At 36.3% G+C, this 24084-nt stretch overlaps 1 protein-coding gene across 2 annotated transcripts; it reads left to right on the top strand.

Annotated features, from left to right (window-relative positions):
* Positions 1-10132: 10132 nt before the first annotated feature.
* On the top strand, positions 10133-23061 carry LOC102921031 (C-type lectin domain family 7 member A-like). Of its 2 annotated transcripts, XM_076566074.1 has the most exons (8): positions 10133-10212; positions 11508-11546; positions 12917-13013; positions 13324-13407; positions 18093-18200; positions 18775-18920; positions 22087-22193; positions 22834-23061. In XM_076566074.1, exons 3-8 carry the CDS (start codon positions 12926-12928, stop codon positions 22973-22975), a joined length of 675 nt encoding a protein of 224 aa, XP_076422189.1. In that variant the 5' UTR covers positions 10133-10212; positions 11508-11546; positions 12917-12925; the 3' UTR covers positions 22976-23061. The 2 variants fall into 2 exon arrangements, with proteins under 2 accessions (XP_076422189.1, XP_076422190.1); XM_076566075.1 differs by lacking the exon at positions 10133-10212 and having other exon boundaries at positions 11416-11546.
* Positions 23062-24084: the final 1023 nt, after the last annotated feature.

The raw sequence follows: 24084 nt of genomic DNA, 5'->3' as shown, positions 1-24084 counted from the left end.
AACAACTAAAATCTCAACGAAATAAACAAACAAAAAAAGAGTATTTGATGAAATCATATAATTGATAAGGATAAAAATTTAAAATAAATAATCAATACTTTAACAGAAATATCTGATATGATGTTAGTTAGAAAGCAAAGTTACGCCGGGCGGTGGTGGCGCACGCCTTTAATCCCAGCACTCGGGAGGCAGAGCCAGGCGGATCTCTGTGAGTTCGAGGCCAGCCTGGGCTACCAAGTGAGCTCCAGGAAAGGCGCAAAGCTACGCAGAGAAACCCTGTCTCGAAAAACCAAAAAAAAAAAAAAAAAAAAAAAAGAAAGCAAAGTTACAAAGCAATATGAAACTCTTGCTATGTTCTGTTGAAGAAAGAAAGGAGATATATTTGTGTAATTTTGTAGCAATATTCCAAAAGCTTTTCTGTCATTTCCCCTCAATGCTCCTATTTCCTTTTTTAATTTTTTATTATTTCAGTGTTCACTATTGACCTTCATCCCTTATCTACAAATAACCAACAAACAGGTGCGCAACACAAATATATAGATGTGTATTTACCCATTGATAATGCTATTGTGAGCCACCTAATATTCCTAAATTACAGATTTTTCTCACTGAGAAATGATAATAACACTCCTACTATACAGTTGGTGGAAAATCAGAATAATGATTTATGTCAAACAGCAATGATAGAAAGATAAAACAACCCTAACCCTCCCCTAAACCAAACTATTTAGATGGTGAAGCTGGCACAGACCAGTTTGACTCAGCTTGCAGAAGATGAAATGTGGGTGACAGCACCGAGAATGACCCAAGGCTGATTTCTGAAGAGCTAATCATGATAAAAGGATTCGGTTATTTTCTTTCAGTGAAATAGATAATAATAACTCACATGATATAGAATATAAAGTAAAACAATTGTGAAAAATCATTGTAAAAATACTGGGCCTTTTCACTGGAGAGATGGCTCATCAGTTAAAAACACTGATTGCTCTTCCAGAGGACCTAGGTTCAATTTCAGCATCCACATGGCAGCTCACACCTATCTATAACTCCAGTTCCATGGCTGACACCATCACACAGACTTTTGTGTGGACAAAACACCAGTGAACATAAAGTAAAAATAAGTTATGTATTTAAAAAATAAAGTGAACAGCTCCTATGCAATGATCTTTTAAACCCAACAACTCTTGGACTTAAGCACTATATGTTTTTAATTAATTGATTGATTTTTATGTGTATGGATACTTTTCCTACATATGTGTCTGTATGTCACATGTCACATGTGTTCAGTGCCTGTGGAGGCCAGAAGAGTATGTCAGATCCCTAGAACTGCAGTTATGAGCTACCATCTGAATGCTATGAACCAGCCCTGGTTCTCTGGAGGAGTAGTCAGTGCTCTTACCTGCTATAGTGGTTTGAATGAGAAGGTCTCACACACTCATATATTTGACTGCTTAGTCTCCAGGTGTTGGAAATGTTTGGGAAGATTTAGGAGGTAAGGCCATGTTGGAGGAAGTGTGTCACTGGGGGTTGTGGTGTTATTGTGTTCCCCAAAATATTGTGCACCCTAATAAACTTATCTGGGGTCAGAGAACAGAACAGCCACTAGATACAGAGGCTAGAAAATGGTGGCACTCACACCTTTAATCCTAGCCTTCTGGAGGCATGGATCTCTGTGAGTTCAAGGCCACATTGGAAACAGCCAGGCATGGTGATTCATGCCTTTAATCCAAAGAAGTGAGCCTTTAATCCCAGGGAGCAATGGCAGATAGCAAAAAGGTATGTAAGGCGTGAAGACCAGGAACTAGCAGCATTTGGCTGGTTAAGCTTTTAGGCTTTGAGCAGCAGAGTTCAGCTGAGATTCTGGATAAGGACTGAGAAGCTTCCAGTCTGAGGAAACAGGCTCAGCTTAGGAATTGGCGAGTTGAGGTAGCTGTGGCTTGTTCTGCTTCTCTGATCTTCCAGCATTCACCCCAATAACTGGCTTCAGGTTTGATTTTATTAATAAGAACTTTGAAGATTCATGGTACAGGGGGTGGGCATTAAGCTTTCAACAGCATATGTTACTTCCAGTTAGCTTTCTGTCTTGTACTTGTGGATAAGATGTAAGTTCTCAGTTATGTCTCTAGCATCATGCTTCCTGCCATGCTTCCCACCATGATGGTCAAGAACTCTAGCCCTCTGGAATCATGAGCCCTCAGTTTAAATGCTTTCTTTTATAAATTCCCTTGGTTATGGGATCTCATCACAGCAATAGAAAAGTAACTAAGAAAACTGCTAAAACATCCCTCCACCCTCCACAAGCACTATATTTTTAATAATCTAAAACTTTAGTGCAATTCCACATACTCCCATGAATGTTACAGTGAACATTTGTGGCAATCTACACCCAAAGAATACAAGTTTGAATCATTCCAAGGATTTAATGTAAGACTTGAATAAACATTATTCATATATTATATACTACTTCTAAAAATTTAAAACCCTTTCTACTGTATGGATGAAAGGGAGAAAAGAGATGGCATTGTAAGGGTCATCTTGCCCTTTTTGTCAAAGTTCTCTGCCCTGGATGTGGAGAATACAGTGTAAGCTCCCGGGTCTGTGGCTTCCTGTGTGGTTTAGTACAAATGCTTTAAGTCACTCTAGATATTTCTTTTTTTCTGTTGGGCTAACTTCTCAGGATATTCCTGGTCTATTTTCATGTCTTATTTTTATAGAATCAATAATACAATGTTTTATAATGGCCTTCCAATTCTTGTGATGTTGGGGAGTTAGCATAGATAAGTCATAGGCTGTCTAGAATCCATCAGTTATTTAACTATATGCCATATTTTTCTATTTGTTTATTTGAGTAAACTTTGAGGAAGCAATTGTCCAGTTGCTACTGGGATCTCACTCCCAACTCTGCTCATCTCTCTAGTCTTTGTGATCTCTGTTGAATGAATTCAGATGAGACAGGGTGTAGGGTAGAAACAGGCAGTGTTTAATACAAAATAACATGAGGGGATTTTAAGGGTGAGAAGAGCAATGAACAAAGGAGTCATTACAGAGACCACCTCACCATTCACTAAATCACGGTCAACCCACCCAGGAGCTCTCTGCTAAAGAAAAGCATGTGGAGGTCAGAGGACAACTTTCGGGAGTCAGTTTTCTCCTGCCATCATGGGTCCAAGTTATCAGCATCAAATCATTAGGCCAATGGTTCTCAACCTAATGCTGTGATCCTTTAATACAATTCCTCATGTTGTGGTGACCTCCAGTCATAAAGTATTTTGTTGTTATTTAATAACTGTAATTTTGATACCATTATGAATCATAATGTAAATATTTTATATATACAGGATATCTGTCTGATATGCAACCCCCAAAGGTGTACCAACCCACAGGTTGAGAACCACTGCTTTAGGCTCAACCATCCTGTACTCCCTGAAAGAATGAACTTTCCATAGAAAACCTTATTTAGATGTATCTTTAACTTGTCAAAAGAACAGGGTGCATAATTCTTAGAATCCTTGCAGAAATACACCAAAGGACAATGTTTAGACACTGTCCAGGAGAATGTGTCAATTACAGGAAAGGATTGGCAAATTCTCAAATCAGCTGTTATATGATAAATTGTGACTCACAGAAGCATATAGATTAAAAATGAAACTACAGAATGAGTAGTATTGCTATTAGATAGATACCAAAACCCACTCAGGATATGCTGGTATTTTGTTTATAGGAAACTTAACACTGATGAAAAGTGTTGGCCACTACTTGTAAAATTGTTGGTGCTACCACATTAAAGACTATGTTGTGGTGTAGAGGAGTTTGACAGAGGGCTAAAATTGTCTCACATCTTTCCAAAATTTCCTTCTTCTTAAAAAACTAGTATGGTGTATTATTTATTCTAAATACTTAAACATCATTAGTTCTACATACAGTCACTGTAAATGTTGTTGAGATAATTTGCATACTTTTTTAAAATCAAATCTTTAATTTTAGTGTGTTATTACACATTTATTGCATTTCTAAATGTAGACCAGGCACATTCAAGGTACCAAATGGCTATGGGTGACCAGAAGCCACTATATTGGATAGAGAGCTCTGAGTGTTGGTCTAACTCAGTTCATGTCTATACTTTATTTATGCAGATTACAGTTGTGGCAAAGAGTTCTATAGACATCTCATGGAGGCCTATACTTTCTATTCTTCTGTATCGCAGCCTGTGTTGCTGTTTGCCTGGTGAGGTCTCTAGGCTCTGAGGGCAGGGGGTGAGGAGATGTGGAGACAATGACACAGACTCCAGGAGGTTGCAAACAAGCTCATTTATTTTTAGGAAAGGGTAAGCCTTACATACCCTATATACCTTATCCTGGGGGTGAGGTCTGCCTTAGTGCTCACTGCTATGTTGATACTTTCTGATAGGTTCTGGAATCTGCTGGCCATTTCTGGCCTCCAGGTCTCCCTTTTGGCTATTTTTGTAGGATGCCTAGTCATTGTGGGAGCAGTATAGCACATGCTCTAGCTTATCCCAAATGTGCAACAGTTCTCCCTGCCTCAAGCCTGTATGCCATATTTCATAATTCCAACTTTAAGACCAGAATTTACATGTAATCATGTATAATTTTTTTTGAGATAGGGTCTTACTTTGTAGCTTTGGATGTCCTGGAGCTCACTGTGAACCTAAGTTGGCCGCAGACTCACAGATATCCACCTGTTTCTGGCTTGCTAGTGCTAGGATTAAAGGCATGTGCCTCAACACCCAGCCCCAAATCATATTTTATTATGATAATATTTTGCAAATTATATATATATATATATATATATATATGTGTGTGTGTGTGTGTGTGTGTGTGTGTGTGTGTGTGTGTAATTCCATTACTTCCTAAAGTCATAATCTATTCTTGTTCTGAATTGCTTGCAGGGTCCATAACAGTATCCTTCTTCAGAACTACTAAATCCTACCTTAGTGTAGGAAAGAGAAATGCCAACTGTAGAAGTTATTGATATTAGGGTTCAGAAAGCTGAACACTTATATCCCTGGCCAGGCTACTCCTCAAAGGATGACTACAATAAAAGACATCATCCTTTGACAAGATCCAAACCAATCCTCAGGCAGAACTTGGACTGTGACAAAATGAATTCTTCATGAAGAGAATGAAGGTGGGAATGGAAAAAGTTCTTTTTAAGAAAGATTCATGTATTTTTATCTTATGTGGATAAATATTTGGCTTGTGTGTATGTATGTGTGGCACATGCATGCCCACTGTTCTCAGAGGCCAGAAAACGATGCCTGACCCCTGGAACTGGAGTTACAGACGGTTTTAAGCTACCATATGGGTGCTGTGAACTGAACCAAGTCTTCCTCAGGAGCAGCAGATACATTCAACTAACTCTCCTGCCTCTCCTTGATGCCTCTTAATCTGTCTCTTACATAATTCTTTTCTTCATTATCAAGTCCTATTTGAGTCCTACCTCTGGCCCTGGGTTGAACATGAATTTCTGAACTGCTAGGACTATTTCCAGATTAATATCTAGCAGGGGCTTTCTGGTAAAGAACAAAGAATTCAGTTTCTACTCCTTCCATAGCCAATCCAATGGGCCTGTTAATCACCTGTGCAGGTAAATGTTCTTCAGAAAAGCCATGAGGCTTTAGATTGGTACACAGCCTACCCAAGGACAAAGAGTGAGATAGTCTCACTGATTGAAAAGAAAGAAAGACAAAAACAGGACAGGGAGTTAGTGTAAGTGGAGCTTTTCTATGTCTGCAGCCACTTCCTAAATAATCACTCAGAGTCTTAGTATTAATTATAAATGCTCGGCCAATAGCTCAGGCTTGTTACTAGCTAACTTTGACATTTAAATTAACCCACATTTCTTAACTATGTTTTGCCATATGGCTCAGTACCTTTTCTCAGCTTGGCATGCCCATCTTGTTTCTCCCTGCATCTGCTGATGACGCCTCTGACTCCACCCTCCTTCTTCCCAGACTTTGTTTGTCCCACTTATACTTCCTGCCTGGCTACTGGCCAATCAGCTTTTTACTAACAATGAGAGCAATACATTTTCACAGTTTGCAAAGATTGTTCCACAGCAAGAAAGAGATGGAGATGGGGCCCAGGAAGAAGTAGGGGAAGAAGAAAGGTGTGAATATAACCAAAATACATTCCCTCAAACAATAAATAAAAATATATTTTAAAAATCTACAAGTATCTGTAAAGTAATTTAGACCCAATTTATCTTCTTTGTAGAACCAAAATAAACCCCAAACTATCTAAATTACACTAAAATTATATCATCATGACTCCAAATTCATATTCATATGTATATGTGTATAAGATGCATTCAGGAAGATAATGAGACAGAAAGTAGTACACATGCCCATTGAAGGGTTAGATAAAATCATAAGCATGTAGTTTTTAAAGATTGAAATTATGAGAAAATTTTATTTTTTCTAATAATATGTTTTCTTCATTTTCAAAACACAAGTGAGATTTCAGTTTAGCAATATTTTATCTTTTTTGTTTATTTATTTATTTGAGAGTGTTTTGGTATTTGTCTTTTAATCTAATCAGTGTGTACTGATGAACTTCAGAACTTTTAGCTTACAACTATAAGAAAACACTGGATAACAACTGGATTAGTTACTGTTCTTATTACTGTGACAAATACCCTAGACAAGCAGCTTCACCAAGGAGGGTTATTCTGGCTCACAGTTTGAAAAGGTGAGAGGCAAGAAGGCCTGACAATGGGTGAGTAAGGTGGCCGGTCACATGGCACAGTCAGGAAGGTGGCCGGTCACATGGCACAGTCAGGAAGGTGGCCGGTCACATGGCACAGTCAGGAAGCATAAAGAGAAGAAAGCTGGAGCTCAGCTCCTTTTGTCTTTTCCATTCAGTACAAAACCTCAATGAACGCAATAGGGCCGCCCACATTCTTGGTTCTTCCCTCCTTTGTGGAACAAACCTCTGTGGAACAAACTCAGGATGTGCCCAGAGATTCGTCTCCTAGATCTAAAGCCCACCAAGTTGACAGTTCATTACCATTGTGGTAAATATAGAAACCAAATGCTTTTTGAAGGATTACTTAAATTCAAGTCTAAAAACACCGGTGATCTGCATAACTTGCTCTGGGATGACCTGTGATTAGCTTTAAATGATACAAAGGCAACACTCATTCCTTAGAAATCACACCTCAAATTTTGCATTTTGTCTCTTTCCTTGACCAAAATCACATGAGAGTAATACTGGAGATTCACCTCAGTCCTTGGGTGAAGTGGCCTAAAGTTAGGAACGCCTGAGCACTTCCACATAGAATGAAGCAGAAAACAAGGAACAGAAGAGATTACAATATGGTGGATGTAGGAAGAAATCCTTGAAAGTTCAAGGTGGATACAGCAGAGAGTACAAGCAGCAGGGTACCTGAGTCCTTGTCTTCTGGAGATTTTACAGAGGTGAGAATGGAAACTCTTCTGCCTAGGATCATGTGAGTCATGCGTGTGAAAACTGACCTCCACTTCTGTGGGCCAACGGAGAAATAAACAATTAACCATTTTCCGTCATCTTGGTTTGACTCAGAAGTCAGTTAAAGGCTGCTCTGTGAGGCCAACCACATTTGCTACCCCCAGTACCCCTGTAGCTTTTGCTTGCTGGGGGCCAGGAAGGCACCGTTAGTCTAAGTACTGCTGTCAGTTTAAAAGTCAGCTTTGTGGGCAGTTCAGGGCCCTAAACTACTGCTCTGTTCATTTGGAGCTAAACTGTTTGAATATTGCTCAACTCTTGATAGCTGAAAGTTTTTAGCTGCCTTTTTGAGAACTGTGTGGACTGAATGTCCTTCTCTTGTAGCTGCTATTTGCCCTAGCTCTGATAATCACACCATTCACATTAATTTAGTTGTATGCATCTGTCATTCTACCATGTTCTGATTACATATTCTATCGTGAGTAGCTCTGCCTTCCTTATTTACTCATTCATGTCTCTTTTATCTATTCATCGGTGTTCATCTGGCAGATGGCTTTAACAACCTTATCATTATTTCATTTACATTTTTATTTTAATATGGACAAGGCTAGTTGGATGTAAGATAGTCAAACACATACATCTTTAAAATAAAAATTAAAGTTGATATATAAAAGATTTTAGTAATAAATGCATTCTAAGAAGCACTAAAATGCACAGATATTCTGGGTATATGTGTGTGTGCATGTGTGTGTCGTTTGCATGTGCGCACGTGTGTGTGTGTGTGTGTGTGTGTGTGTGTGTGTGTGTGTGTTAAGGACAGGAAATAGTTTTAGTTAACATGGCTTTATAATCGTTATATACTCTGACAATAGTAATGTATGTTTTTACTCACAGTAAATATTTTTAGAAAATGTTTAGCTCCATAATTTGCTAGATGTTTTAAAATTCTTTATTTATTGTAATTTAATAAAGCTGTTAGTTTATTGTCAAAATCCAAACAACTAAAATAGAATTTCTCTTCTTCAGCTATTTGCCATATATTTTAAAGTATTCATATATAATCCATATGCATATAATATATACATATAATTTATCATGTACAAGGTACGCATTCTATGTATCAGATAATTTGATAATACTAAAAATCATAAATGTAAGGCTAGCTAACTTTAGAAAACACAGAAGCAATGTATTACTACAATTGAATTACATGCTATATTTAAAATCAATTTTCTACTTGCTATTAAAAAAGAAAGAAATTGCGGGGCGGTGGTGGCGCACACCTTTAAACCCAGCACTCGGGAGGCAGAGGCAGGCAGATCTCTGTGAGTTCGAGGCCAGCCTGGGCTACCAAGTGAGTTCCAGGAAAGGTGCAAAGCTACACAGAGAAACCCTGTCTCGAAAAGCCAAAAAAAAAAAAAAAAAAAAAAAAAAGAAAGAAAGAAAAGAAATTAGCATGTCCATAATATTAAAATATGTCTTTTAAAAAATGAGAAGTTGAGAGAAAATAAAATATATTTCTAATGAAAAATAAAAGTGGTTGGAGAGGTGCCTCAGCAGGTAAGAGTGCATGCTGCTCTTGCAGAAGACCCAAGTTTGGTTCCCAGTCATCAAGTCAGATGGCTCAAAATGTCCCATAATTCTAGCTCAGAGCATCCAATGTCCTCTTCTGGCCTACTCGGGAAACTGCATACATGTGGCATATATTCTCACAGACCTATACAAATACATAAAAATAATTCTAATAAAAATAATTCCGTTAAATATGCATCTGTTAAATGACACATATTGGTAGTTACAGACTGAGCTGGGCATCATTTAAAAGAGTAATCAATATCTGTGAGCTCAAAGCATGGCTCATAAAGGTGTCTAAAGACCTGTGCCTACTTTTAAGAGAAACTCTACCTGCCTAGAGAATTCTACAGTGCTTCCTTCTTCTTCTTACTTCTATTAGAGATTGCCTGAAAAGAATCAATTAGTTCTTATACAGGGGGAGGTGAAAAACAAACAAACAAACAAACAAAAAATAGGCGAAGCCAAAGATAAGTCTACCTTAGAAGAAACTAGAAATCTCTAAAACATTTCATCTAGCTAATTTTGAGTAGTGTTAGTATTCAATACTAGCTCAGTACTGTCTGCATTGGTATGTATTATAATTAATTAGATAATCTGGACATGCTCAGGATGGTGGGAAGTACTGGCTAGAGCTTATGCACTTTTTGGTGTTTATGCTTTTACTATAATGAAAAATTGTTGCAGTTTTTTTTTTAATTCTATAACAATATATAAATCACTCCAGCAGAAAACATATTTGTAACTCTATCTTTAGTGTCGATCATTTGTAAAATTTAGTTGTTAACTATTTCCCATGCTCATCAAATTCTAAGATTATACCTTTCTCAAACACTCTAAATTCAAGTTTTTAGGAAAAAAATGTTTCCTGACATTTACAGGTTTAGTTTTTTGTTTTGTTTTTGTTTTTTGTTTTGTTTTGTTTTGTTTTGTTTTTTACTCTAAACTGACACAGAAAGTCCTGACTTCTGTGTCAAGTGATCCTGACTTCAGTGAGACCTTTTGACACAGGAATGCGGAGTAACATCATAGACTGTCCTCCGCGATCAGTCCCAGAGACAGTGATACCTATCAACAGGCCCCTCCCAATGTCACTGTGGAGGTAAAAAGCTAGTAAAGGCAGCTCATCATAGGTCTCAGCTAGCAGCCAGACCAACCCTGCACTCCAGCTGGTGAAAGCCAAAAAGAATACACACAGGTAAGATCAGAGACTGTGAGTGTGGGGCTGGGACTGTGTTCTCTTGTTTTCTAGGACAGAGGGATAAAGTAGAATGCCATAGGAAACTGGGTACAAAGTTCAGAGGGCTTTGAATTGTTGCAGGAGAGAACGGAACTGAGCCTGTGCATTCAAATCCCGTGTTAACTTCATCCCAGAGGTGAAGGCAAGACTGGACCGAAATGAGAATGCATTTAAAAATTGTTCACTGTGTAATGTGCAGATTATTTTTAGTTTATCGGATATTTTAGAAAACAGTACCTCTGTAGACACTCTAAATATGTATTATACCTAGATGATCTACAGTGAGTTATTCAAAAGGTTATTTCCATATCTTGAAATTCATTGTAAAAGGAAAAGTTTGAATAGCTTGCTGATCCCATTACATATTTATAAGTTGTCTGCTAGCTAACTAATAGAAAACAATAAGTAGAAAAATAGATGACCTTAAATAAGATAACCTTATAATTTAGCATAAAAAGCGATACGTTTTACTACTTTTGATAATCATTTAAATCAATTTACTTCAAATCCCCCCCAAAATAATTACTTGTTTAACCAGTAATATATTTTAAGAATTCAAGAGTCATACTTTTTCATGAAAAGTTTGCTGACTCTGTCCTCAAGAATCACTTTGTCCATTTAAATCACTAAATATCCCACATTTCCTCAGTGATTTATTTTGAATTAGTTATGTAGAAATACACCCAAATATTTTGAGGCCATGTGGAAAGTTTCATTAAATACAGCAAAATAACATTGTATCTGTTCAAGTAAAAAGCTGTGGAAATAAAGAACATAGATAAGATCAATACTTCCAAAAAGTGTGCATTTTACAAACCATTTTGTGCTATTTTCTGCTTCTTTTACCTTGTTTTATGAATTTGTTTTCCCATTTTTAAATAGATGGTTTTCATTTCATACTCTTTCCTCAAATAAGAATATTTCTCTATTACAAGCAGTATCCTAAATGTGACTTTTATGATGTACACTAAAATATGAATGCAACGATATGTAAGCACTTCTTATGGGATTCAAGAATTTTCCATTGCTTTTCTTTCCCCCAGTTCCAGGGATCAAACCCAGCTTTCAAAATACTAGGCAAGTTCTTACCACCAAGCCTAATCCCCAGAACCTACTATTCTTAACCTGTAATCTCCTTAAGGCAAAATCTATGTCTTAATTGAGCTTGTTTCTTTAGTAAATACGGTTTTAAAGAAATTATAGTTCAATAGACCAGCACATCCCTGTTTCTCTTTATCCATTTTGTTTTCTAGAAGCATTGTTGCTCTGCTGCTAGATCTCTGGGGTTTCAGGTATGTATACCTCTCCCTCTGATAACCTGGCTGTAGTGTCATCTGTCATTATTGCTATTATTTTTCTAATACCTGCTCCTATCTGGGAAGAAAGAGTATATTGTTTTTCTTATTAGTACTAATTAACTCAGAAGAAATGTTTTTCTATTGATTCAGACTCTTTCCTTGTTTTCTGGGAAAGGAAGCTTATATTATACACTTTTAGACATGTTACTTAGATAAGTTAAGTATAGAAGAAGAAGAAGAAGAAGAAGAAGAAGAAGAAGAAGAAGAAGAAGAAGAAGAAGGAGAAGGAGAAGGAGAAGGAGAAGGAGAAGGAGAAGGAGAAGGAGAAGGAGAAGGAGAAGGAGAAGGAGAAGGAGAAGGAGAAGGAGAAGGAGAAGGAGAAGGAGAAGGAGAAGGAGAAGGAAGGAGAAGGAGAAGGAGAAGGAGAAGGAGAAGGAGAAGGAGAAGGAGAAGGAGAAGGAGAAGGAGAAGGAGAAGGAGAAGAAGATTTTTGGATTTATGTATATCTATACAAACTAAGGAATGTCAATAATTGGCTGTCTGATCAAGGCAATATCATTTGGACTCCTTGAGGTTCAGTTTCCCCATCTATGAAACAAAGCAAGAGCTATTATCACTGTGTTTGTTGTTAGAACTATAGTTGGAGCTGTTCTCTTGGCTACTTTGCCATAAATGTCATGATTTCTTTATTTTTCTCATACTGTAAGAAAAGGACCTTAGCCGGGCGGTGGTGGCGCACGCCTTTAATCCCAGCACTCGGGAGGCAGAGCCAGGCGGATCTCTGTGAGTTCAAAGCTACACAGAGAAACCCTGTCTCAGAAAACAAACAAACAAACAAACAAAAAAAAAAAAGAAAAGGACCATGAAGTTCTGTTACTACAAATTTACAAGATAGGAAAATAAAAGACGGTTTAATATAATGCAATAATAGAGTTTATATAACAGTGTGCCTTTGCTAAAATTGACTCTATACAAAGTCTATAATTGTTGCCTTTGGAGTTAATTCAGTCATTCAGTGATCAGATATAATTTTTCAACAAAATACATAAATCTCAGTGTCTGGAGATGATGTACCTCAATTCCTAATTTTTAGCAACTATTAGAGTTAAATTGTCAGATAGCTTAAAATAACATATCTGATAACTGTCACAGACTATTATTTAATTATGTTTAATTTCTGATCTAAGGTGTCACAGAGAAAATTTTTTAAAAATCATTTATATTCATGGAGAAATTCACTTTTTCCAGATCATTCTTCTTGTTCATCAGCTCACTACTACTACATGATTTAGTAGTAATATTAATTATATTAATTATGCCTTGGGAAATACTGGTAAGGATGTTTTCTGTGCTCTTGTTTGCAGCCATCAGAAATGAGTGAGGAAAGAACAGCATATGCAGAGCTGACATTATCCCTTAAAAGTAAGAAGGACAAAAACCAGCCAATTAAGGAAAAGAGAGGTAACCTTTTTCTGCCTTTGTATATGTGTGTATGTGTGTGGTATTGAAAACACAATATGAAAAACATGAGCTCATACTAATTATGTTCACATATATTTGATGTTATATATGTATATGTGTTATGCTATATGTTATTTAAAATATATGTTATATATGTGGCTCTTTCTATTATTTAAAAAGATATTTATGAGTAAATAGCCAGTGAGTGGACTGATCTTAATTTTTTAACCTCAGGTATAAACATCCATTCTGCGCTAATGGTGAGATCATACTATGTTTGTTATATATCTTACCTTTTGATCTTATGTAGATTGTCCATGGCTCGTGACTGCTATCATCCTGGGAACAGTATGTCTTTGTCTTCTGATGTCAAATGTAGTCTTGGGATATCTGTGTGAGTATGATATATACTATTTTATGGCTAGAATGAGATAAGAAACAATGTTACAGTTGCTGATCCTTTGTAAGTTTTGACATTCTATAGACATTCTAGTGATTATGGGTATTAGTGATAATTAATAGTGATTATGATAAAGACTTTCTTAGTATCTTATATTTCTGCCTTTATGACACATAAAACAGTATACTGCTATAATTATACAGAAATACCATGAATAAGTATAATGCAGATTAATACATTCAATAACTTTTATAAGAGCTAGTTTGCTTACAATCAGTGAGTTGAGAGTACTTGTATTTCCTTACTAAACTCTTTTCTTTTTTTTTTCTTTTTTAAGATTGATTTTTATTTATGAAGTATACAGTGTTCTGTCTGCATGTGTCCTTGCAGCCCAGAAGAGGGCACCAGATCTCAGTACAGGTGGTTGTGAGCCACCATGTGGTTGCTGGGAATTGAACTCAGGACCTCTGGAAGAGCAGTCAGTGAGTGCTCTTAACCACTGAGCCATCTCTCCAGCCCCCTAAACTCTTTTCTTAACAAAAATAATTGTTATTACATCATGTAGTAAACACAAGATGTATATAGTCAAATTCTTCCAGATGTATTGATCAACTTACAAAAAGAACAAAGATGAAATTTGTATGTAGTCTCAGTATTAAAATTTCAGTGGGCTTCTTAGATTGGGTAGATTGCTCTTTCTTCTGTTTATAGTTTGAACATTTTTTTAGATTGACTTCCAAACACTCAAGAGTCATTCAATGGTCTGGAAAGATGGTTCAGTGGTTGAGAGGACTTGTTCTTGAAGTTCTTGCAGTAGTAAAGAGCACAGTTCTTGCAGGGCCTGGGCTTGGTTTACAAAATCCACATGGTGACTCACAGCCATCCATAACTCTAGTTTCAGGGGGTGGGGTCAACATGCTCTTCTGGTCTCTAAAGTCACTGAATACACATGGTGCAATACATAAATTCAGGCAAAACACTCACACACATAAAATAAAATTAATTTTTTAAAGTCATACAAATATTTAACAAAAATCTCCATTAAGCAGGATATACAATGGGCAAGCTAGTTAGTAAATGTGCTATGCATGTGCACTTCAAGTACTCAGCTTCTTACAATACTGCTGGAACCACAAAGAATAAACCTGACCTCTTTGCTCCATGAATACAACACAATTTATCAGTTTTGATGCATTTCTAATCACTTAATTTTGTTGTTTATTCAGTCAATTTGGTTGTTGTTTAAGACAGGATCTTATCCTGTAAGCCTAGCAAGGCTGGAATTCACTGAGATCCACCTGCCTCTGCCCTCCTACCCGCAGTGCTAGGATTAAAGACTTGGCTGTCACACCTGGCTGAAGATGCTTTTTTTAACTCTGCATCTTCTTGCCTTCACCTCCCCATGCTGAAATCACAGAGCTTCAGTGATACACATCTGTAAATTAACGGTCTTGTTAAATAAGAAACACAGAGCCAATGCAGAGATGAAAGCCCAAGAAGTCAGAGCTAAAAACCTTACTCTTCACTGCTGCTGTTGTCCTCTTCAGCAAGAGACCTACTTCCTGTCTGTTTGTCTTTTTTATAGACATTCTATTCTGCCTTCTCATTGATTGTAAACCCAAACACATGACCTCCTCGTCACTGCCTGTCTGTACAGACTTCCAAGTCTTCTATAGTTGGTATTGAGATTAAAGGCGTGTGTCTCCATGCTGGCTGTATCCTTCACCACACAGAGATCCACCTAGCTCTGCCTCCCAATATCTGAGATTAAAGGCGTGTACCACCACTGCCCAGTTTCTGCTATGGCTTGCTATTAGCTCTGACTACCAGGCAACTTTATTTATTAACATACAAATAAAATCACATTTCAGTACAATTAAGATATCACCATACACATGGCTCTAACAGATTTTAAAAATTGCTCTCCATAATTTCTTTCAGTATCTTTTTCTCCTATTTGTTTAAAAACATTCTAGTTTAAATTAAATTATTTGGTTCATTGATTCAACAAACAACTTTGGTTATGTCCGATGGGTCAAAAAATATGCATAGCATCAAGATCACAGAAATTTAAAGGAAAAATAAGTTTTGAATGAGTTTACTTGAATATATATATGAAGTAGTTTTAAATATAAAGTGAATGTAATGATAAGGACATGAGGCAATGTTATATGGGTGACAAATAACATCCTGAGGTCAAGAAGCCTTCCTGGTTGAGACAGTAATTGAGGTTAAATAAGAGACCAGTAAAAATTAGGACATTGATAGATAAAACTCATCTAAGTTGAGTGGGCGGCATGAAAAAGGAACAGATTTAGAGACTCATAGATAGTTCCTGGGTAGTGAAAGAATAAGCTAGATATAAGTTTGGACAGACAATACTGATTTATATAGCTTGTTCACACCATGCCAAGTAATTTGAGAGTTCATGTGAAAGCAAAATGAGATAAAAATAACCATCTGGTGATTTTAAGTGAAGAGCAACATAACTGAAGTTACATGGACAGATAAGGCCTTTAGAAGGGGCAGGCTCAGCAGACGGAAAATGAGTGGGCATGTGAAGGAGACTATTTCAGGAGACAGATTCTGACCATGATTGTATATTTTAGCATCATGATAGAAGTCATGAAGTCATACAGGGAAACAGAGGAGGAATGAATGAGTTACAGAACAGCTAGAGCATATATTCAAATGAGTAGGGGAAGGACAAGAAGGCATCAGTGATCCCATTTCATGTCAGGCTCATATATCTTTGTAGGCAAAATTGTATTAAATGTTAGAGAAGACATGAAACTACCAAGCTATGGTGTGTGTGTGTGTGTGTGTGTGTGTGTGTGTGTGTGAGAGAGAGAGAGAGAGAGAGAGAGAGAGAGAGAGAGAGAGAGAGAGAGAGAGAGAGGATTCAGGTGCATAGGGCACATCAGTGGACATACCCATAAAGCTTAAGTTGAGTTATTTCTTCATAGTTAGCTGTTGGCAATAGGTTCAGAGTATCAGCACATAGATGAAATCAAGACAGATATCTATATTAGAGATATGAAATGTGTTAAATTTCATTCAATTAATACAGCAAATTACTTGAGAACATGACAAAAGGAGATGGAAGGCAGATCATGTAGAAACCTTCCAAAACCAGGGGGTACTGTTGCCATTTTAGAAGACAAGAGGTCAGGATGATGATCCTTAGGATAAATTAACATCAAAAATAGGTGAATATGATTGAGGGTGAAAAAAATGAAAATCTGATTAGTAGATAGGAGGAAACACAACCATCTAGCATCAGGATGTATGCCAAGGACACCCAATGCTGACATGACATGACAGTCTAAACAGACAGAACTTTGATCAAGAGGAAGACTACTAAAGCTTCTTGCTGGTGTAGACTTAGTAGAACGATGATTTGACACAAACCAGGTTGCAATGGCTCAAAAGAGTTAAGATTAGAAATCAGTGAGCATGGAAAATTGCAATTTTAAACTATGGTTAAGCAAGTGTTGAAAGTATGTAGATTTACATGATCTCTTAGATGGATTCACAAAATGCAATTTTTACAGTAGTCAAAAAATGAACATGATATGTAACAATGTGGTTGAATATTAGCATGTTAAAGCAAATTGAAAAAGTGGCCATTTTGCATGTCATGATGCATTTTTATAAGATTATAGCCTTAAAGCAACAAAGTAAGAACAATCTTAAAGAAGAAGAGACTCTAAAAGGAGCTGTAAACTAAATCAAGGGAATAATATGTAAATTGATACATGTAGTGATTAAGGTTCTAGCGGCAGTTTGGACAAACACTAAATGGAATAAACAAGGAGAAGTTCATGGAACAATGATGAGAATACCCTATATGCAAAGAATTACAAACAATGAATTTTTCTAAATAACCATGACAAGAATTATAAATGAGAAAACACAGTTGCTTGCTTAGTGCTCTTTTATTGTTAGTTTTTGAGTTATTGGAAGACATCTTGATTCCTTATTTAAAAAACATTACTTTTTTAAAGGTATGTGTGTGTGTGTGTGTGTGTGTGTGTGTGTGTATGTGTGTGTGTGTGTGTTGGGAGTGCAAATGCATACAAGGGCAGAGGTGGTGGAAGCCAGGAGAAGGCCTCAGCTCTGCCACAACTAGAACTCCAGTGAGTTGTGAGCTATCTGATGTGAGTGCCAGGAGCCAAAATTGGGTCCTCTGCTAGAGTAGAACATGCTCTTAACTCCTGAGCTATCTCCTCATCCCTAAGATTATGACTTTCCTTATAGAGATTTTTTTGTTTTCTTTTTGCATATTAAAAATGTCTGTTTGATTTTCTCCATTCAGATTCAGTAAGTCCATTATAAATTGAAATATAAAGCCAGATCCTTTAAACTACACATGTAAACATTAAATGGAATAAAATTTCAAAGCATTCTTTGAAGATACAGGGCATGAAATTAGTTTATACATTTTTTTAGTTGACCTTTTGTTTTATAAGTTTGTTATAAATGCTTTAAAAGAAGTGTGTTGCAAGTTATAAATATTTGTATTTTTAAAATATATTTTGTATTCTAGCACTACAAAATATTTTATATTTTTTACTGTTCTTTAATTAACACCATCTACTGTTTACAATTACAATTAAGTGATTATAATGTTGTCAGTCATTACCACTTGTCGTTCTAATCTCATAGTATGGACTTAGTTTTTCAGTGCACTTCTAACTTCAAAATTCAACATGGGAAGGATGCAAATGAAAGTACTATCTCCTCAATGGAAGTAGCAGGTCCTTCAATTTTACCACCAACTAAAGGTATACATCACAACCTGAACTGAAAACTGACATACTTTTAATGGCATTTATATTTCTGTCCCACTTCAGATTGTAAGCTTAAAACTTTACATCAAAGTCTGGCAGGATGTGAACTTTGTTCACCTCTCCTTACCGAATCTATCTTTTTTGTTATAGTTAGTTAAACTTTTTACTTTCACTGAAGAAGTTGCTGTTGGTTGTCATCTTGATTTTATTGTACATTTTGTACTATTCTATATGGTGGGTGTATTTACCACATATAGAGCCTATTAGATCAATGTCCCTCCCATTACTCATTTTGATGGATCTCTTCTTGCAGATAGAAATGTTTGATGCTGGTGTCTTTCTCCTTCAGAAGTCAAGATTTGTCAGTGCAACCATAACAAAGATCTCAGATCTGTGAGAGACAGTGTCTGTATTCACAACATTCTTTCCTATAAAATTTGGCAGAAGAGCTATTTTTAGTGAAAGCAATTACTCTTTGGTGTTAAATATGGAGCAAACAATGAAACACCAAAAAACCATGTCTTGATATGAGTCTCAGAATAATGATTGCTTTTATTTTCATAAAAAGGCTATTACCCATGTCAAGGAAGATGGTCATGTTGTGGAGAAAATTGTTACTACTTTTCAGAGGAAGAAAAGACATGGGATGAGAGTGAGACATCCTGCAGATACCTGGGTTCTCACCTGGCTAAGATTGACAACAAAGAGGAACAGGTGTGTATAGTTATCACCTGAATGTTTCTTGAGAAGCCTGGATGTCTGGTGAAGTTTTGATAATCATTTATGTTCCTCCTACTGTTCTTTGCCTGCTGAACAGAAGGACATATGTACATTAGCACATATTTACTTGCAGATAAAAGGGCAGAGACATAAAAGTACCTAGAAGAACATTTTTATTTTATTTAATGAAAAATAGCTCTGGTGGGTGTGGGCACCATGGGATAATTCTCAGCCACGTAATCGGCATTGCACCTTCAGAGTTTAGCTAGAGCAGACCATTTATTGTTAATGAAAAGCTAATGGGAAAAGCTATCTTTGATTATATGAATGGTTCAAAAGAAGTAATTAATTTTTAGTTCTGTTCTTCTATCATCAGTATCTGGAAAAAAATCTGTTCTGTCGTTGGACGTGAGAAAATCACAATTTAATATAAAGACAAAATAAATAAAAGGAAGAGGTAGAATCATTCCTCAGAAATAATTGTTATTTTACTCATAGCTCGGTATGACAATGTGGTGATATTTTATTTGTATGTTAATAAATAAAGTTGCCTGGAGATCAGAGGTCAAATAGCCATTAAACAGAAGTCAGGCAGTGGTAGCTCACACCCTTAATCTGATCACATGGCAGGTAGAGTCTCTGTGTGGTGAAAGACAGAGCAGAGTGTAGTGACATGAGCCTTTAATTCCACTAGCAACCATAGAGACCTGGAGGTCTGTATAGACAGGCAGTGATGAGGAAGTCATGTGGCTGGGCTTAGAGCCAATAGGAAGGCAGAACAGGAAGGCAATAAAAACACAGGTTAGACAGGAAGAAGCTCTCTATGGAAGCTACTGCTAGTGGTAAGCTAAAGCTAGTCATGGCTATTGCTCTGATCTCTTTGGGTGTTTCCTCTGTATTTGGCTCTGTGTTTCTTATTTAATAAGACTGTTTAGAAATTTGTCTACATGACAAGAGTTGCTCTGTTGTTTGTATATGACACTTGCTATTGTTTCCAAAGCTTATGAAAGAGGTCACTCTAGCATATTCTGTAGATTTATTTACAACAATTCTAGTTAGGCACTAGAGTCCATTTTAATAATTATTTTTATAAATGCTGCTTGTAATAGTATCTTATACAGAGTGCATAAAATATCACTACACTTACTAATATAATTATTTTATTAAAATAGATATTTCATAAAAACTGGATGGTATAGACAAAGAAATATGAAGACCAATACCCAATTTATGAACACCTTTGGCATTCTGAACCTCTGTTGTTACAAGTTAGTTCTTTAGAAATTGGAATATTGTTTTACTATGAAGACATTTACATAATTTATATTTAATTCTTTAATTTTCAATAAATGTATCCCAGATACTTATTTTCTGCATGTATGGGGGTTGTATGTGCATGTTATGTGTGCGTTAGTACTTATGGAGACCAAAAGAAATGTCAAATCTTCTGTCACTGGACTTAGAGGTGGTTGTCTGCCACAAAATGCATGTGCTTGAAATCAAACGTGGGTCCTTTTCAAAAGCAGCAATACTCATAATCACTGGGCCATCTCCCTAGCCTCTGCATTATTCTTATTTTTCTTTCTTATTGTGGAGTTGTGAGGGAAACTTGTGAACTAGACTGAAAAGCCTGTGGTGTGGTTTGCTTGGGACTGTGTGAAGGCAAGCAAGGTTTTGGACAGCCTAGGAAGGAGAAAACAGGATCTCTATCTGACAGAAGCAACAGCATGGGGTCTTGTTGAATGCAGACTATGAAGAGAAAAGAGGTGGCCATATCTGGAGGAACAGTAAGTGTTATCCTTCTGAAAAGAGAGGAAGGGACACTGGGCAGTCTATGGGAGAGAAAAGAGGTACTACCTAATGGTAATATAGTAGTAGGGTCCTGGAAAGGAAGACAGAACATTGGTTGGCCTCAGGAGGAGGGAAGAGTGGGTTCTACCCAGTGGCAGCATTTTCACAGAAGCCCCAGAGAATAGAGATGGGGTGCTGACAGCCTAGAGAGGAGAACAACAGTCCTACCCAGTAGGGCAGATGGTGTGGGTTCTATGTCTATTTTTTTATTCCTAGAAAATGTCCATAAATGAATGAAATTATGGGCATGTAACTTATATGGTTTTAGTGATATAAAATGTATACTTAAATGTGTTTTCATAATGTCCATGCAATTTTCATGTATTGCAATTTTTCTCTTGTAACTATTAATTAGTTAAACTGCAAGATAACAGAGACTGTGGACTCTGTTGGGGGGGGGAGGGAAGAGAGGAACATAAATAAAATTGTATTGCTTTTAGCAACAAAATTCACTGCCACATGTTGGCATGTATAAGAATAAAATTGAGGTGAACAATATATAACACTTGGAAAGAAGATTACAAGTAACTAAGATATTTAAACTCATTATTTCAGTACATAAATTTTTCAGAGAGTCTATGATCTACATTTACACAGAAGGAAAAATGCAAGTTAATTAGATTATTATAAATACAACATAGTTTAAAATTTCCTATAGTTTCTTAAGTTTCACATGATGTAAGACATCATGATATAGATGCAAGTTTTTGTTCTTTATCTAGTTGTAGTAATTTGCTTTTCTATCAACACCCTCAAACTTGTCTTCCATGCACTACTGTTCAATATGTCTTCTCTTTTACTCACATAACTTTAGGAGTTGCATAATAGGGTATGTAAAAATTTTTAAAATTCCCTAGTACTCTTCAATATGATATTAATAACAATAGTAAGTATATTTTCTGATCTCATTATCCACAGAACTTCTCTTGTCATTATTCCCATGTCACCTGAGATGATTAATTGGAAAAATACCTCGTTACAGCTTTAGCATGAATGTTTTGATTGCCATTGACATGTCTATGTTTAATGACCTATATATGCTTTCTTCACATAAAGCATATATTCTTGTTTTTTCCCCATTTTTTCTATTTGATGAATTTCTCCATTGGCTTACAAGATGTCTTTATTTGTCTTTTAAATAACTACAAGCATCTCCAAATCCGAGGCTTATTTTAACATGTTTTATAAAGTGTCTTTTGATACTGAGAAATTATAAATTTAGTGTAGCTAGACTTTGAACCTTATGTATAATATCTTATATGATATTATCGATACTATGAGAAATACTAAAATTCTAATTTTTCCACAGAACTTTATTCAGTCACAATTGAAATACAGCTATTGGGTTGGATTACGTAAAGTTGGAAGTCAATTTCAGTGGGTGCACCAGAAGGACACAAAACTTTCTTCAGATGTGTAAGTTTTTGTTTTATATATTTCTTTAACAACTATTTCACTGCTAGAGGAAAGATCCTTATGATCTAGATCATGCCAGTAGTTCACTACCATAGACTTTCACATGTGGAACCTCATGTAAAACTAAAGACCTAATTAATCAGAGCAAAGAAGCAATTCTTTCCATGTTTCTTATTGTTTTCTACTTGTTATTTTATTACTTTTTAAATGAATATACATGTTTCACATATATCTGTGCACCATATGCATACCTGATGTACTCAGAGTCCAGCAGAAGACATTTGATTCCCTGGAACTGGAGTTACAGATCACTGTAAGCAGCCATGTGGGTGCTGGGAATTGAAAGAGTTCTCTGGAAGAGCAGTAAGTGCTCTTAACTGCTGGACCATTTCTCTAACTCTTTCATTTAAAAAAAAAAAAAAAAAAAAAAAAAGGACTCTGAATCCCCATACTAGGCCTTATCATTTAGCAGCTTTATTCAGAAGGTTGTGGTGCCCACTGAAATAATCCCGTGTGTGTGTGTGTATGTGTGTGTGTGTGTGTGTGTGTGTGTGTGTGTGTGTGCGTGTGTTTTAGATTGTGATAATAAAGGTTATGTTTAATGAGTGACTTGTCTTAAATAAACATTTTTTTGACACAGGGAGTTTTACACAACACATTCGACATCTGCGGAATGTGGACACCTCAAGCCAAAGTACCTCAGCAATGCTTTGTGTAGTAGACATTTCCATTACATTTGTGAAAAGAACTTTACCTTCTCTGTTACATCAAAGAATTGGTAAAAAAAAAAAAAAAAAAAAATCACAGTTTTTTTTTTTATTTTTATTCCTTAATAGCTATTAGTAAAATAAAATTCAACAGCTTAGAATATTGACCCAAATTAGAAAACTCTATATGATTTAGGAAAGCTTATTCTCTTGAAGCAAGGATAAAGCAAAGATTTTTAGACAGTAAATGCAATAAACTCAAGGAGTACTTATACATTTTGAAATGGCATAATCAGTAAATGGAAAAATATGAAACACTTGTTTAAGTGAAATACCTAGTATTAATTTTCCTAATTACCAAGCCAAATTCAGTCCAGTGTATGAGTGATACATTTGAATTATTTAAAATACAAAAGAAAGCAAAATTGAACTGTAAAACCACTTATTTTTTCCTTTCTTGTCCTCCAATAACCACTTGTCAGAATCAAATAACTAGATTTTAGATATCATTCCAAGGATATCACATGAAAATGTCTTCTACTTATGAAGCAAATGTTATAAATGCATAAAGTATAATCTGATTTTTTTCACTTTTTGGGAGGTTGATTTTTATATGATGCCTCATTGTGTAGTTGTAGTTAGCCTAGAACTTATGTAGGACAGGCTTACTTGGAATTGGCGGTGGTCCCCTCATCCTGGACTTCCTGAATGTTTGGATTGCAGGTGTGCACCAAGCCCAGTTGCTGTGGGATGGTCTTATGTCAAATTGCTTTGATTGGTCAATAAATAAAACTCTGATTGGCCAGTGGCCAGGCAGGAAATATAGGCGGGACTAACAGGAGAATTGAGAGAATTCTGGGAAGTGGAAGGCTGAAGAAGGAGACACTGCCAGACACCACCATGACAAGCAGCATGTGAGGATGCTGGTAAGCCACGAGCCACGTGGCAAGGTATAGATTTATGGAAATGGATTAATTTAAGTTGTAAGAACAGTTAGCAAGAAGCCTACCATGGCCATCCAGTTTGTAAGCAATATAAGTCTCTGTGTTTACTTGGTTGGGTCTGAGCAGCTGTGGAATTGTTGGGTGACAAAGATTTGTCCTGACTGTGGGCAAGGCAGGAAAACTCTAGCTACACTCAGTTTTGCTTTTCAATATTTAGACATCACAGACTGTTTCTTGTCA

This window comes from Peromyscus maniculatus, chromosome 3 (assembly GCF_049852395.1).
Source record: "Peromyscus maniculatus bairdii isolate BWxNUB_F1_BW_parent chromosome 3, HU_Pman_BW_mat_3.1, whole genome shotgun sequence".
Lineage (NCBI taxonomy): Eukaryota > Metazoa > Chordata > Mammalia > Rodentia > Cricetidae > Peromyscus > Peromyscus maniculatus.
The sequence above is the reverse complement of the archived record's forward strand: the minus strand, read 5'-3'. Positions and strand labels throughout refer to the sequence as shown.